Source organism: Salarias fasciatus, chromosome 2, assembly GCF_902148845.1.
Source record: "Salarias fasciatus chromosome 2, fSalaFa1.1, whole genome shotgun sequence".
Lineage (NCBI taxonomy): Eukaryota > Metazoa > Chordata > Actinopteri > Blenniiformes > Blenniidae > Salarias > Salarias fasciatus.
In genome coordinates, this window is record NC_043746.1 from 25,790,643 (window position 1) to 25,807,999 (window position 17,357).

Here is a 17,357-nt window from a genome sequence, read left to right on the forward strand (position 1 = left end):
CTGATTTCAGCAGGTCCATAAAGACAGAAACCAGATATCTGTCAGACACGGTGACTGTATTCGATTGCAGTTATGGTAAACTCTGTCTCGGTGACGTTATCTGGCTGGTTTGCTCAATATTTCGGAAAGGGATTGGAGAAAAGTATGAATTTTCTCATGTTTTTGTCCCTTTGATCCCCAAGCTGTTTGTAGATCTCCTCTACCCATCAGGTGGTGTATAATAAATGTATATCCCAACATTTTTATCTGGTGTTATTATCTGTTGACACACAGATGTTTGTCTTCTGAGAGAATATTTGTCCAACAAATTGCTACAGGCTGGTTCTCACTGTGTGTGTGTTTGTGTTTGTGTGTGTGTGTCTGTTTGTGTGTGTTGGGTTTCTTTATCAGCATGTCAGTACGTTTTAAAATTTGATATTCCTGCCGCTGTGTGTGTCGCACGTCGATTTTGTGTGTATTCGTGTCAGCAGCATCTCTCACTCAGTCCGATTTGAGAATCCACACGCAACACTAAGTCCAACTGCCGAGGCCGGTCCTCGTCCGTCTGCTTGTCACATGCACTCTCCCTCGCTCTTTATCTCTCTCTGCACTGAGTCACGCCCAGAAAAGCACACAACAACACACACATTCACACAAACAGGGACTAGTTTCTCCTGTGCCCCCCACCTCCACCAAAAATAAAGGCGAGGCAGGAAAGGGAGGAAAAGAGAAGTTCAATTGAATGAAAGGGAGTGATGGAGTGAAGGGGAAGGTAGCGTGAGGGAGGTGACACCAACGGGAGGGAGGCGATGACAGAAGGCGACTTGACAGAGGAGAGGAAGGACACGGAGGAAGGAAAGCGGAGAATCTGGGAGGCTGCAGAGGACAGAAAACACCTCCCATTAAACACAGATTACAGCTTCTGCCGCTCCAGACTGCATCTCCGCTTTACAACCTCGGCCGTCAGCCGCCGATAATATAACACCGTTTTAAAGATCAATTTGTCACTTTTCATCTCCTCCTCCCACACCTCATTCTCCTCCTTTCCCGCTGAGACCGAGGGCAAAGATGCTGGAGGAGGAGGAGGAGGAGGAGGAGGAGGAGGAGGAGGAGGAGGAGGAGGAGGAGGAAGGAGTGTGAGTTTCAGGTTCACTGAGAGAAACCTGGTGAGAGCCGACTTCTGTTTACCAGCCCTTCTGATGATGTCATCTGCTATCAATCCCCACCCTGTCCCCGCGGCACGGCTTCCTGGTGAGATAAGGGCCCTCAGTGCGCACGCACGCACGCACACACGCACAGCAGCGCCGAGATCCCAAAGTGGCTTGTGGCCGGCCACTAGGCGGCAATGCCATATGGCCGTTCTGTTGTGCCACAAGCCATTCAGGAGTGGCTTATGGCTGACCCAGCACTGGCGTATGGCACGACCACTAGAGGGAGCAGTGTGTAAACACCAGTCGTCTTGACAACCACAAATTCACTTTACGGTACAGGGTATTTGCGACGTGTTTTTTTTTCTTTATTATCAGAACGACTGGAACATTGTAAACATATGAGGAAATGTCATTATGCAATGTGCTTTTAAATTAAGTGGAAGTGCGATTAAGGTTCGTTATATTTTTTATATCTCACACCGACATCTGTAGACGTATGGTCGCCGATGACTTAACAATTAAAGTCAAGTGACCGTCTGTGTTATAGAGGCTACGGTGGCTAGGCTAACCGTTGCCGCTGAGGTGTGTGTGTGTGTGTGTGTGTGTGTGTGTGTGTGTTGCAAGACTTACATATGTTTTTATGATGGACTGTGCATTATTTATAGTCTCATATCGTAACTATTATAGTTGATTACCTCTTAAAAGGGTCATAAGTCATTATTTTACTTTTGAAAGCATCCGGGTGGCGTTGGCATAAGGCAGCGGACCGGGTGGATAGAGCAGTGCACCGGGGACCGGTGGGGGGGTGTGGTGGGGGGTGTGGCGGCAGCTGCGTGGGGCAGTGCACCGGGGACCGGGAGGGGGGTGGTGGTGGCGGCTGTGTAGGGCAGTGCACCGGGGACCAAGGAGGTCGGGGGGTGTGGCAGCAGCGGCACTGGCGCGACCGGGGTGGTGCATATGGTATTACAGGTTCGCCACATGGCGTGTCACATTTACCATATGGCATCACCGGCTGGCCATATGGCGTGCCATATTTGCCATATGGCATCACCGGCTGGCCATATGGCGTGCCATATTTGCCATATGGCATCACCGGCTGGCCATATGGCGTGCCATATTTGCCATATGGCATCACCGGCTCGCCATATGGCTTGCCATATTTGCCATATGGCATCACCGGCTGGCCATATGGCGTGCCATATTTGCCATATGGCATCACCGGCTGGCCATATGGCGTGCCATATTTGCCATATGGCATCACCGCCTCGTCATATGGCGTGCCATATTTGCCATAGTGCATTTCATTTTTGCTACATGGGATTTTGTGTTTGTTGCATTGCCTTTCAGTTTTACAATGTTCTATTTCTGTGTAATGGCAAGACATGTACTTGTACTTGTATTTTTATAAATTACTGTATATTATGAATAGTATTATATTAAAACAGTTCTAACACACCTGTTTTTGGGGGGATTTTTTTTTTTTTTTTTTTTAGAGCATAGCTCCAACATGATCTGCCACCAGAGAAAACAGCTGGAGCCTCTCCAACACTGCACTGCGCGTCTTGATCACCATGGAAACCAAGAGGTTCTGCAATCATCTGGAAGTGATTACAACATTATCTCTTAAATGTTGTTTATTTCTGATTAAATAAATGTGTATTTACCCTTACAGTGGTCTGCGTGCTCCTCGTTACTTCCACCTTACCACACGTCCCAATTGAAACAACCACATAGCTCATTAATTTATGATCCAAATATTAATTCATGATCCAAATTATGACCAAGAACTATATTTTAAAATCAAGTGTCTCATATTGGTCATGTAAATAATATCACGGAGAATCACGGACTGAACGAGTGTTTTTTTTTTGTTTTTTTTTTTTTTGACAGAGGGCGTTGCTCCAAGAAGTTTGAGCAAAAATACAATTCTCTGCATTGAATAATGACCTCAGGTAGACGTTCAAAACATTACAAAAATCACAAAAAATAGTTTCTCAAACAGATCAGAAGCCCCAATATGTAACATTAAAAAAAGACTATCGAACGGGGAAGTCTCTAAATTATAATTTACACAGTGCTTCTCCGGCAATACATGTACATTTTATCTTCATATTTTCCACTCGGTTTATGGATGTGATCTGTAGTTTTTTGTTTAAATGCGCAATCTGTCTATTTTGTCTTCTAAAATGCCGCTCCGCTGGTTGTTAGGCTGTTCCTAAGGACTCTGAACTCTGACCCGGAAGTACCTCACGGACTGATTTTTTTTTTAACGGAGCGAGTTTTTGCTCTTAAACTAATTATATTTGTCTACAAATACGCTTCTGTGCATTATATAACAAGTTCTGTTTAATTTTAAGGTGTATTCATTTTCATACAGTACATACATTTGCTGAAACAAGTTTGTTTCCGTTCGATAGTCTTTTTTTAATGTTACATATTGGGGCTTCTGATCTGTTTGAGAAACTATTTTTTGTGATTTTGTAATGTTTTGAACGTCTACCTGAGGTCATTATTCAATGCAGAGAATTGTATTTTTGCTCAAACTTCTTGGAGCAACGCCCTCTGTCAAAAAAAAAAAAAAACAAAAAAAAAACACTCGTTCAGTCCGTGATTCTCCGTGATATTATTTACATGACCAATATGAGACACTTGATTTTAAAATATAGTTCTTGGTCATAATTTGGATCATGAATTAATATTTGGATCATAAATTAATGAGCTATGTGGTTGTTTCAATTGGGACGTGTGGTAAGGTGGAAGTAACGAGGAGCACGCAGACCACTGTAAGGGTAAATACACATTTATTTAATCAGAAATAAACAACATTTAAGAGATAATGTTGTAATCACTTCCAGATGATTGCAGAACCTCTTGGTTTCCATGGTGATCAAGACGCGCAGTGCAGTGTTGGAGAGGCTCCAGCTGTTTTCTCTGGTGGCAGATCATGTTGGAGCTATGCTCTAAAAAAAAAAAAAAAAAAATCCCCCCAAAAACAGGTGTGTTAGAACTGTTTTAATATAATACTATTCATAATATACAGTAATTTATAAAAATACAAGTACAAGTACATGTCTTGCCATTACACAGAAATAGAACATTGTAAAACTGAAAGGCAATGCAACAAACACGAAATCCCATGTAGCAAAAATGAAATGCACTATGGCAAATATGGCACGCCATATGACGAGGCGGTGATGCCATATGGCAAATATGGCACGCCATATGGCCAGCCGGTGATGCCATATGGCAAATATGGCACGCCATATGGCCAGCCGGTGATGCCATATGGCAAATATGGCAAGCCATATGGCGAGCCGGTGATGCCATATGGCAAATATGGCACGCCATATGGCCAGCCGGTGATGCCATATGGCAAATATGGCACGCCATATGGCCAGCCGGTGATGCCATATGGCAAATATGGCACGCCATATGGCCAGCCGGTGATGCCATATGGTAAATGTGACACGCCATGTGGCGAACCTGTAATACCATATGCACCACCCCGGTCGCGCCAGTGCCGCTGCTGCCACACCCCCCGACCTCCTTGGTCCCCGGTGCACTGCCCTACACAGCCGCCACCACCACCCCCCTCCCGGTCCCCGGTGCACTGCCCCACGCAGCTGCCGCCACACCCCCCACCACACCCCCCCACCGGTCCCCGGTGCACTGCTCTATCCACCCGGTCCGCTGCCTTATGCCAACGCCACCCGGATGCTTTCAAAAGTAAAATAATGACTTATGACCCTTTTAAGAGGTAATCAACTATAATAGTTACGATATGAGACTATAAATAATGCACAGTCCATCATAAAAACATATGTAAGTCTTGCAACACACACACACACACACACACACACACACACACACACCTCAGCGGCAACGGTTAGCCTAGCCACCGTAGCCTCTATAACACAGACGGTCACTTGACTTTAATTGTTAAGTCATCGGCGACCATACGTCTACAGATGTCGGTGTGAGATATAAAAAATATAACGAACCTTAATCGCACTTCCACTTAATTTAAAAGCACATTGCATAATGACATTTCCTCATATGTTTACAATGTTCCAGTCGTTCTGATAATAAAGAAAAAAAAACACGTCGCAAATACCCTGTACCGTAAAGTGAATTTGTGGTTGTCAAGACGACTGGTGTTTACACACTGCTCCCTCTAGTGGTCGTGCCATACGCCAGTGCTGGGTCAGCCATAAGCCACTCCTGAATGGCTTGTGGCACAACAGAACGGCCATATGGCATTGCCGCCTAGTGGCCGGCCACAAGCCACTTTGGGATCTCGCTGTCTCTCCACACGCACACACACACACTCAGATTGAATCCATTCCTCATTCGTCCCGACTTTTCTCGCTGCGTGTCACTGATGAGCGATGAGCGATGGCCAATGGTGCAGGGGATGCAGAAATCCCCAAAGTGGCTTTTTAAGAGTTGTAATAAGAACAAAAGCTCCATCTAAAGCTTGTTTATATGAGGAATTGTTTTAATTAACATCAAAAGCACAAATATTCCCACTCGTTATTTTAACTTGATCACTGTTATTAAGCTGTATGTGGCAAAGATACACAGATGCTACCTGGTTTAGATTTTCCTTTTTTATCTTGTTCGGCCACAGTGTGACTTAAAAGGTGCTGATCACGTGTTTCAGCTTCAGATAGACATAACTCAGTATTCCATAAAGGGTATCACAGTTCATTCTCATCCAGTTTTGATGCTTTGAATTCTTATTATTGATCATATTTAAGTCGAGCGTTTCAATTCTGAGAGAACCATAAAAAAGGAAGTGTGGCTTTGAGCTCTAATGACAGTGATGAAAATACAATTTGCTCCCTCTGAGACGGAGCAGGAAAGCTAATGGTCGGGCGATGGAGTGCAACCCAGAAAATAGTCTATGATAGATTTTTCTGTTTGGGACTTTGTGGCTGTCTGCTCGTTCACAATTCACTGCTGTAAAAAAACAATTTACTCATGGTCAGTGGCACAAACTCCTCTTCCAGGCTGGAAGATGCTGGATTGTGGAGGGGGGGGAAAAAGCATGTAGTTACCGCCAGTTGGCAGCACTAACAAGATTGTTTGTGTGGGTGCAGGTGCACCTTTGAATACAGATAACTGGTGGAAAACAAGCGCCTTGGGATTTTCTCATATCTCAATACCTCCTCATATATATTCCTACAGAACCGTTCTAAGACCTCTCTTAAGGAGTTCCTTGAGAGAAGTCTTTCAGAACTTGCTGTCTAAGCCTTGAGTTTTAAAATATGAAAAGGTCACGGGTGACAGATGCGTGCATCCATGGTGTCCAGTGGGACGACCTTGTTTCTCCCAGTATTAAACAGACAGAATACGAATCAGGGCCGAGATGGGAACAGATGGAGTGTGAGTTTCTCCTCAGAGCACATAGAGAGAAAGAGAAGTGAGATAATAGCCCACAGCTAATCCACTGCACAGTAAAAACTCATTACTTCTCGAGAAAGAAACGAGGAAAAACTTGTTCCCCAAGACGGAAATAAATATTCTGCTTAAGGTGAAGACCTTGGCTCAACTGCCTGGTTTTACCTCATGTGTGAAATTTCTTTTATGCACAGTTCAGTTCATTTGATTGGTCTTTATTGACGAGGAGCTCTATCTGCCCGGCAGCAGACACCAACATCTCCCTAAGACACCCGTCAGCACCATAACAACAACATGATGAACACATGACGAACATATTGCAGCAAACATGAAACACAGTGAGGGACTAGTGGACATCACTGAATTCATATGCATTATTCAGCCAGATATATTAATCATAAGTTTGTATCTTGTCAGAAGTGTATTTTTTACACCTCAATATTCACCGAGAGAACATGGCAGCTTTTCCATAAGATAGCAGAAGGTAAAATTAACAATAGGCTAATGTCAAATCACAAGACAGACATCTCCACGGTTTATTTCAATAGATAAAGCTTTTAAATTTCAGACCTCAGAAGCACACTAATTAATTCTGTCTGGAAAAAGAGACAAAAACTTATACAGACCTGTATGAAAAAACATATGGATAACAGAGTAATATGCTCTTTTCAAAAACCATTTTGAATGGAAAGGCCTTCTGTCCCTCCTATTGTGGTTGAATATTCAGCTACATATTCACTATTATTCAAAAGTTTCAGCAGAAAATGCTGCAGAGCTAGAAAGTTGTTTGGAAGGCAAAGGTTGATCCAGCCAAATATTGCCTTGATTTAGATTTCTGAGAAAATAATAATACACTATTACCATTTTTAATGTATTGTCATTAAATCATCAAACATTTTAAGTGTATCATGAACAAATTAGCAAAGTTATTCTCATCTTATTAGGATAGAAACAGTGATCAAATATAAACATTGTTGCAGTAGGGCTAAAAAAAATACCTCAGCCAATAAGAAACAGCAGCCCAATTTACACTGTGACACCAATTTTACCAACATAACAGCAACAAGCAGCAGGAGGGTTTCCTGTCTGGCTGCAAACCAACGAGAATAATATATCTAAAGAGAAAACCACACAAGGTGCAGAGACAGAAACTGTCTACCTGCTGCCTGCATCACCTCCAGAGGCTTGTGCTGTTTATATGAGAACAACTGAAGAAGCTGTGTTTCTGCGGAGATGGGTTTTTCAGTCAATCTTACTAAGAAAAAAAAAAAAAGTCCCCTCCAAACATATGCATGAGTCACTTCCACGCTAATAAGCATGAACTGATTGACATTTTGTCATTAAGTACCCCGCCTGCTTAGAATAAGGCTGCAAAAGCAGCTGCAGTCATTTGCATGTATATGTGGTCATCATGGTTTTTCTTCATTATTTTGTATAAACTTGGTCTTCCTATAGTGGTAATGTCCATGGTTAGTCCACAGCACAGCTAACAATATTCATTGATTATCTATTGCCCCAAAATGTAATGAGCTTTGAGGTTTTTTCACTCAAAAGAAAATAACAGAGGAAAAAGTGGATTTTTATGGCATGAAAAGAATTTTTCATGAATTTTTTTCAACAGCTGTAGTCTTCCACAAATGAACTAAGGTCAGTGCAACCTCTGAAAACGTCAACTAGTGAAGATTTGCAGCTCATACGGCCAGTGGAGAGGTGTTATCCTCAATAGGTGATGCTTTAATTAAAGTTGCATCAATCCATCAAGTTGCCACCTGTGTCTTGTCCCAACAAAAGGAAAAATTTAGAGCAGCTCTGGAATATTTCATCTGACATCCTTCTGTGTTGAGTTTATCGGCTGAAATCTTTGCTCATTATTTAAAGTGGGTGGGGCTCCATGGGAAAATGATGATGTGATACGTTTCAGTCATCAGTTGACTCATCAGTGAGGATGTTGTGCTGCTCTTTTCTCAATTCAGACCATGTCATCAAATTCTTTGAGAATTTTTTTTAGTTAAACAATATCCTACAGAGCAGTGGTGGCAAATTCTCCCTCTCCAGATCCCCCACCCGGGAGCTCCCTCCAGAGTTCCTCTAAGAAAAGCTGCTGAACAAATCCCCCTCTCCAATATCCAGTTTTCCGAAACATGACAGCAAACAACTCAAACACTCTCAAGAACACGGATGCAGGAGCCTTGACAATAAGCAAAAATACACAGTTTCTCAGGTCTGCTATAGATTCTGCACAGACGCCATCAGGACTGTTTTTACATATGCAAAACCTGAGGCCACCATCTCTTGCCCCACCAAGCGGGGTCCCAGGCTCTACACGGGAAACCACCGCTCCACATTGCAGCCTGTCCTTTTCAGGACAAAGACGGCTGAGAATTCCCTTTATTTGCTCTGAGCAAACATTTGCTCCAACAGCCCTCTACAGACAGAAAAAAAAAAAAAAAAAGAAAGAAATCATCTGAGAACTCTGCTCTGTGAAAATCCAATCAGGTCCTTTCACCTTCCACTGCTCCATCTGCATATTCATACATGATAACAAGTTCACATTCCTTCAAAATGCATTACTCTATTAGGATAATCTCATGTCCGGGGAGCCGTTCCGCCACAAGCAATTAGAACAATCACACACATGCCTGCATGTTGAAATGAAATTATTGAAGATTAGATTCTACCATGATTATCTTTTCCCCCTCCTTCAGGTGGAAAATGTGTATTCAGCATGTCAAGATAAGAGTTACTGTTGCGTCCAGCCAAGAGGCACCGCCGCTTGATTAATGGTTCGACAGAGCCCTGAGAAGGACCTGTTTCAACGGCTCTATGTGAGCAGGTTGCACTCACTGGAAAATGAAATGCCCTTTTGGACACATTGGCTTAGTCAACGTTACAAATCACTAGCCTTTACAGTAAGCGGGCGCTCAGAGTGCCCCAGGGCAACTACATCAAGTGTGAAGGGAGCAGCAGATGTGGGAGGAAAATGCAACAAGCAGCAAAGCGCACACAGCACAGGAGGACAGAAAGATGGAGAGGATTTCAACTGAGTCCCAAAAAAAAAAAGCAAAATGATCCAAAAAAGACAGTGCTTGTTTATTTATTTCTTAATGAGCACAACCTGTCATGAAAAACAAGAAGAAGCAGAAGCATACTGGATGCAATTGTAAAAGGTCAAACTTACCTCCCAGCGCTTGTTTCATAACGAAATTCATGATGATGGCTTTTAATTCCCTGCCTTCTTTATCCAAACGATGTCACATTCAATAGTTGCACAAAAGTAGAATTCCTTCTTTCCCAGATCTGGAAAGCAACAAAAAAACAGAGAAGTGAGATGAAGACTACAAGAGGAAATCCTCAGTGCATTTTGAAAATTGCAACACTCAGATCCAAATAGTAAACACAAGCTGCATTTGTGCTCGTTTCTTTCATCCACCAACTGAAGGACACCAAGGTCAATGGTTCAAACACAATTTAAAAAAAAGCTCCAAACTACTAACCAGACGGCAGCTTCCCACTGTTGTCTTCCTAAATGTGCGGCTTTGTGGAGATTTGCTCCCAGCAGCCTGGTGTAAAGTGTCAGGGAGTGACGGGACTATGTGTCACGACTGGCGCTGATAACCTCAGTGTGGTGCGCTCTGCCTGCAGACCAGCCAGTTTGGAGAAAGTGTGAGTCCCCTGTTAGTCAGGACGGTGTGTTGTCATGCATGTGGACTGAACCACTGCCGGGTGTATATTTTTTTCCCCCCCTGATCATGTGGTAAAACTTTCCATCCTCCATTGGAGCGACATTGGACACAGCCATCCCATTCGGGCATGAAGAAATCTGCTCGGAGAGCACCTCAATTAAGCAGCATAACGTGTTCATATGTGGTGAATGTCGAGGCAGAGATGGTGTGAAAGCAGATGCACACATGCACTTCCTCCTATTCTACGATGAGAGCGGTTTCAGCACCACCGCCGGTGGACAGCTCCCCGAGCCGCGGAAACGCACTGAGGCGGCGCGTCGAGCGTCGATTTACCTCCGTCCGGTGACCGGCTGAAATCCTCCTCCTCACACACACACACACAGACAGACACGCGCACACACTCCAAACACAGATCTGGGAGCTGAAGTTGTCCTGCAGCAGGCAACAGCAGATGATCTAACTGCTCGTCCTTTGCATCTCCGGGTAAAAAAAATAATAATAAAAAGAAGGACGTCCTTGGTGCTTCCTCCTGCTCGCCGTTTCGTCTTCCTGCTCTCTCTCTCTCTCTCTCTCTCTCTCTCTCTCTCTCTCTCTCTCTCTCTCTCTCTCTCTATCTCTCTCTCTCTAACACACACTCAAACGCGTAGAGAAAGAGGAGGAGGGTGGGGGGTGGACGCGGAGGGTGAAGCCGTTAACACGGTGATGGGGAAGGAGCGACTGGATCACATGGAGGGATGGAGATAGACGCGTCCCACTAACGTCCCCCTGACCGATAGAGAGAGATCAATTATTCAGGCTTGACGCTGGCTGGCTGCTCCATCCTGCAGCCCGCCTCCCCCTCTGATCACTGCAACGGGAGGCTGTGAAGAGAGAGGGGACACGGCGCGCGCTGTGCACGGCACCAACTGTGGGGAATAGGACGGAGGGGAAACATGCTGCAGCTTGACGTTTCTATTCATCTGCATTGTCCTCTTTAATTCTCATTCATTTGGTTTGCAGCCAGGTACTGAAATGCAAAGCCGGGAATCAAAAGAGGTTTTACACTCCTCCCTATTTCCATCTCCTTCTCCATCTGCACATCCATCTCTTTCCCCATCTCCTCCTTCTCATCCATCTCCATCATCTCCTTCTCTACCTCATTTAATACATTTAGGAAACTGTTTAATTTTAAAGTTACCTATGCAATGAAGAAAACCAAAATTGGTTTCAAAGCTTTTTTCTTAAGGGACCCAATTATGAACCCACAAAACCTCCCACCACACCCTGCACAATTAGAGACAAGTGAAGGAATTTCTTCAGTCACTATGTGTGAAATCGTTTCTTATTATTTGTAACAGTGGGTTTGTTTTCTCTGAGGATAAACACTTTGGGTTGACACACCACCTCGAGGTGTTTGGTGGCCTGGTGTCCCTTCAGCTTCCACAGTTTCAACCTGTCACTCCCCAGCTTTTCACCACAAAATTATGCATTTTGCTCTATTTTTGTCCAATGCTTGAGTGAAGCCGTACTCTTTGTAACTCTCATTCATCTTTATCTTTGGCCTGACATGCAGCCATTTCTTCTCCAACTGCTTACTTTGTGAACTTAATTTTGTGTGTATTGCCGACACTTTTATATTATATTTATGTGTGTTAAGCCAGAGCCTCTGGTCGGGAATCACTAACATACACAATATGATGCATTTAAGCTACTGGATTGCAATACTTTTCTGAACATTTTCAAAGTCATTGATGTTTTATTTTTATTTTACCAGGTAGGTCAGTTGAGAACCAGATGAGATTTTCAATGACTTGTTGGCCAAAAGACAGCAACAAGGCACAAAGAAAACCATATAAACAAATATAAACATACAAAGAACAATATAGTGTCACATCACACAATCTTAAAATAAAGAAAAATAGCATTTACAGTGTTTACAGTAAAAAGTTAAGAAACAAATGGATAGAAGCTTAAAGCAAATGCCCCATAAATAAGCTGAAAGTCTGTTGCAGATGATTCCAGTTATTTGCAGCAAAAAATCAAAATAGGGAGTGACTAAAGGAGGTAACCGGACTGATTAATCGACTAGAATATAGACTGTGATTTGTGTCGTGACTGCAGATATAGAGAACTTTTGTTTATGAAATGAAACCTAACTATTGGTTAAACTTCCACCTCAATAACATTAGTTTTCCTAACCTTGACAGGATGTAAACAGAAATCACAAAATGTTCAGAATATTATTTGTTTTTCCCTTCTTTATTGGTGTGTGATCACCTTGCTATTATAATGAACTCCTGTCACACTATATTCCTCTCAATGTCAGGTATTCAGAGGGGGTGGAGACATTATGTGCAGAAGCTTAAAGAAGCACCTTGTTTGACTTCTCAGTATTGAGCATTCAATGACCTGAGGCAAAAAACCACACACTTGGAGCAGTCCAATAATGGCCACAAGTGTGTGTTCATGAAGACAATTACAACTGCAGGACACACAGCAGTAAACAACCTGAAACTGATGTCTTGAATTTCTTTTTGAAATGAGGGATTTACTTTGCTGAACACTGCTGCATCATGTATCCCATTGTTTACAACAGGGGTCGGCAATTAGCGGCCCGCGGGCCAAATGTGGCCCGCCGAACCGTCCAATCTGGCCCGCGAGAGGATCCCAACACGCGCGCGCACAAACGCATTAACGCACTCATTACCCCGGGCCCTCGAGCGGACGCACGCACCCCTGTGAGAGTGCGATATCTGTCATTGTGTTGCAATAGACGATCTTCGAGGGATGTGTTGTTTTGTTGTGGTTGCCGGTTTGTCACTGAAAAATAAAGAGGAGCTCACCTCACCTCGTCTGGTGAACAGAGAGCAAGTGAGTGCGCTGCACCGAGCTCACCGTGTGTATTTATTCTCCAGTAAGTTTGAGTGTTTCACCAAGTCAATGTAATGACGCGATTGTCGCTCAACCTTGAGTGGTGGACGGTGAGCGATGACGCGGTGAGCGGCCAGCGGCGAGCGTTTCAAGGGAAAAATCCGCGCGCCCGTCGACTTGCACTGCCACTCGCTGCTGCCCGCCACCCGCCGCTCCATCGCTCGTCGCTCCAGTTGAAATAATTGAACCTTTCAAGCGAATTGGCGCCAGGACAGCCTATCAGCGTGGAGCTCTTCACAGACGTGCTGACGGAGGGCAGCAGGGCTCCGGCCACGCAGAACAGTTGGCATGATGCCAAGGCGAGCGGCGTGCGCGATCTCACTTGTTCACCGCTTCTGGTGGAAACACAGTGTCAGCCTGAACCTGCGCTGGAACCGGCCGTCCAAACGCAGCTCCTGCAGAAGACGGTGGAACTCACCGAGCTCAGACCGCCTCCGGAGGGCAGCATGCAGCCAGAAGCGATGCTGGCGCCTCGGCCGCAGCTGGAGGTGACTTCCTCATGCCAGATACAGAGCAGCGACGGTGGCAGGCAGAGCATCTCAATCTCTATTTGTAAAAGTACTACTCGTTTTCATAAAAGTGCTGAACAGTAAAAACAGTAATAAAAACAAAAAAGAACAAAACCCGCACCATCGATCAGTATGCGCGCGCGCACACACACACGTCACACACACAGACAGCCGGGTGCACACAGGGCTGTGGGACAAACATCAGAAGAATCGTGACCACAGCTGCTGTGCAGGAGATCGGTGATGAGGATGCTGTGATGTTTCAGCAGGATGTTCTGTGTTGCATATTTGTACCAGCGTGACGCGTCCCGCGAATGAATCCACACACCAGCGAAAAGTTTTGCTTGTAGCGCGGTGTCATTTGTTGCGCAAACGCAGTTGCGTTAAATATGTCCAGTGTCGTCGTCGTCGTCCCCCCCCCCCCCCCCCCGCTCTCCAGTCCGCGGATGGACGCACGCCCTTGGCCCGCGATTGAAGTGCCCCCAAAAAAAGTGGCCCGCCGCCAAATCTAATTGCCGACCCCTGGTTTACAACATCTCGGCAATCAGAGGTACATGAAGTCTGTAATTTCACCTCAGTGGTAGAGCTGAGGTGTAAAGTGCCGTCTCTCCACTGGGATCAACTGCAAGTTCAGTTTGAAGACATTCTGGTATGTGAACAAAAGGAAACAGACCTGCTGACCTTGCACATGGCCGTCTGAGCCACAGCATCAATCAGGGGAGCAGGGGGGATTAGAAGTCTGGGAGGGCATTTATCAAACAAGTGACATCTGCCTTGTAGTTAGACCCTGAAAAAGGACTTTACATTAATAATTAATAGAAACTAAAAGAGAGGATTTCTGAACCACCTGTGCTTTGATTTATGGCATCGATTTTCAGTTAACTTGCTACAGTGAGACATTTACAGTAAGAGACTGAACAACCAACTGAGTTACAAAGACATAAAACAATCAAAGAATAATAGACAAGTGACTAACATACACATGGAAGTTTGAATGTTCTTCCTGTGCACACATCAGCTTTCTCCTGCTTCACTGTCTTTCATCGCAAAACCAGTAGTGTGAGTGTGACGCCCCATTGTGACGCCAAAGTGCTGGTGGGTGTGAGTTCTCAGGCTCTATGTAACATGGTGTCCCAAGTTAAAGTACAGGGACCTCTGGACAGGTCACCAGTCCATCAAATAAAGACAAACACACACTCAAACTCACCTTTGCTGCTATTGGCAGTTTCGACTCACCAGTGAGCCTCAGATGTCTGGTCCAATGTGAATGTCCATCATCTGAGGAGAGACAGCGAACTACCACACAGTGCAGCTTTCAAACTTCTTCCACTACTAGAATTATTGTGCTGAGATAATGTAATGTGAAACATTGATTTCCTTTGTCCACCGCACATACATATTTCTTCTTGATTTTTGGTTCAAATAGGATTGTCCTAGCTTACAAAGTGAAGTGCTGCATAACCGTTCCAAAGTAGTTTAGGCTGAGAGACTGAGGCTCCATTTACCCGGCAACCTTTTCAAATCAAAATGCAAAACTTTCATTGTGTTCTGGGTGTTTACATGACAACTGTGCTCAGAGTTATTGAAACTCATCTTTTTGAGAATGGTGAAACTTTTGGAAAATGCTCAGTTTCGGGCCAGATGGCAGAAAGGCTGAGTGTGCGTCCACGCCACAACTGTAGTAAATAGTTTTTTTGGACATGTGTGAGTGGATGGACAATAACAATGTTTTCCTCCAGAGTGTCATGACTGACAGTCCCAATTTTGTTTAATATTTGGTATTTTTATCATTGACAGTCACAGTAATAACAATCCAACTTAGTCATCTAATGATACAAATGTCAGTGTGCTCGCCATTGTTCATGTTTATGGCTTAGCTCTGCATAGTAGCACACAGTTATTTTCAATGTTTCTGCTGTTTCTTTGCAAACGAATATCATTAAAAGCCATGTAAATGCAAAATATTTTCAAACGAAAATGCAAAAATTATAAATTTTCTCTTGAAATCATTGTCATGTAAACGACGTCTGAGTGCAGGTGGGATTCAAGTTGTGGTGAATATCCAGACGAACAGATTTCCCTTGAACCTCGGGGCCATGGCGGTGAGGAAGACAATGAGTGAATTTCAGTTAGATGAAGCCCTGCTCATCTGGATAGATTTTGACTTCAAACTTTTTCTGCTGACTTTAAAAGATTGAAGCGGTCTCCTTGGCCTTGAGTGTGTTGATGATGGAGCTCTCAAATGTTTTTTGAACATTGCATAATCGAGGTTCAGCTTGACAGAAGCACAAACACTTTTAATAACTGAGACACAATATATAACCTTACATCTCCTCTCAACCAAGTTTTAAACATTTATCTCATGATGTTTTGGATAAAATGACATTTGAGATTTTCTTGCATTTGTGAGGGATCAGATTTTTCTCTACATTCAGAGCGTGTCTGGCAGAAGGATGCAGTGTGAGCCACCACTCTTGCAGACGTGATGTGATTTTATTGAGCTTGTTTCAGTCGTAATGCCACTTGAGCTCTTTTTCTTCCCAGTTCATATCAATTTTTATTACCGAAATCTCTCTTGCACAGGAGTTTAACCTGCTCGGCTGATTTTTTTCCATGATATCAAACATAATACAGTATTAAACCGTTATCCTGACAGATGATGTGTTCTTCAAATTTATGCAAAGCCGTGACTCTAAAATATCACACCGTGCCCCATTTCAGCAGTTCCTCATTTAGCTACCTATTCAGCCTTTACGGATGTTCCCTGGTTTGCATGATTTGTATGTAAAATCGTGCCAAGTTGAAGCCCTTCAGTATTCAGTTGTATAACAGGGACTTGACATGTTTCCTGGAATTAGACTGCATGTAGAGAATTTTAATCCTCGCTTTCATTTTCTCTCACTTGCTCACTTTACTTGACGAATCTCAGTGACAAAAGGTTGAGCAGTCTGCCAAACTCAGGTAATTAAGCTCCCTCTGTTTCCACACCAAGGTGTTTTCCCCAAATACTGTGGCTCAGATGATGATAAAGTCATTGAATTTCAGCAAATATCTACTCTGTTGTGTGTCTAAATGTGCATCCATGAAACTCCACTGAATGTCTCTGCTGAATTGTCATATAGCAAAGGATTACTGTGATCACTGAAGGTGTATAGGGTGGTTTTTTCATGCTTGTTTGTTTGACAGTCGCCTTAAAAACAATCCACCTTGGTCCTCTGTCCATACGAATCTTCATGTACTTTTCATCATAAATGTTTATAGCTTACTGTTCTTTGCACACGTTTGTTTTTTCACTACAAAAACAACCAACAGCACCTACCAGTGGCCCAACATGAAAACAGTGTTTCGAAAAATAAAAGCGATAAATTTCACCAAAGTAAAATTGTGACTTTCAGCTGTTTCCACTGAATGGTGTTTGGCGCACAAAACCATAAATTAGATACAATCTCGTCCCGTCAGCCTCGGCTTGAAGGAGACAGAGATACAAAACATTTTGCATTTTCCTTGGAAAACTCTGCATTTCACTGTTGTTTGCAACCAAGGACAGCGGTTATATTTTTCTCTTTAAGTGTAGAAAGATTTACACCACCAAATGCACCGTGCCATCTTCACTTGGTCTCGTGCAGGTTGCCAGCTATTAGTGACTCACTGTTTCCAGTTCAAACGCAACGTAAAAAGAGTCCAACTCAAAACTCAGCTCTTATTGGCATAATAAAAAACAC

The 17,357-nt window shown here is 43.7% G+C and overlaps 1 protein-coding gene across 2 annotated transcripts in view; it reads right to left on the reverse strand.

Annotated features, from left to right (window-relative positions):
• cplx1 (complexin 1) overlaps positions 1 to 10,763 on the reverse strand; it is a 52,673-nt gene extending 41,910 nt beyond the window's left edge. The window contains exons 1-2 of one of the 2 annotated variants that reach the window (XM_030104397.1): positions 10,550 to 10,763; positions 9,712 to 9,830 (exon numbers count right to left, since the gene is read on the reverse strand). In XM_030104397.1, the coding sequence (XP_029960257.1) occupies positions 9,712 to 9,742 (31 nt within the window). In that variant the 5' untranslated portion in view covers positions 9,743 to 9,830; positions 10,550 to 10,763. Of the gene's footprint in view, positions 1 to 9,711; positions 9,831 to 10,027; positions 10,052 to 10,549 lie in introns of those variants that run through there. The other variant, XM_030104405.1, reaches the window with a different exon arrangement.
• Positions 10,764 to 17,357: the final 6,594 nt, after the last annotated feature.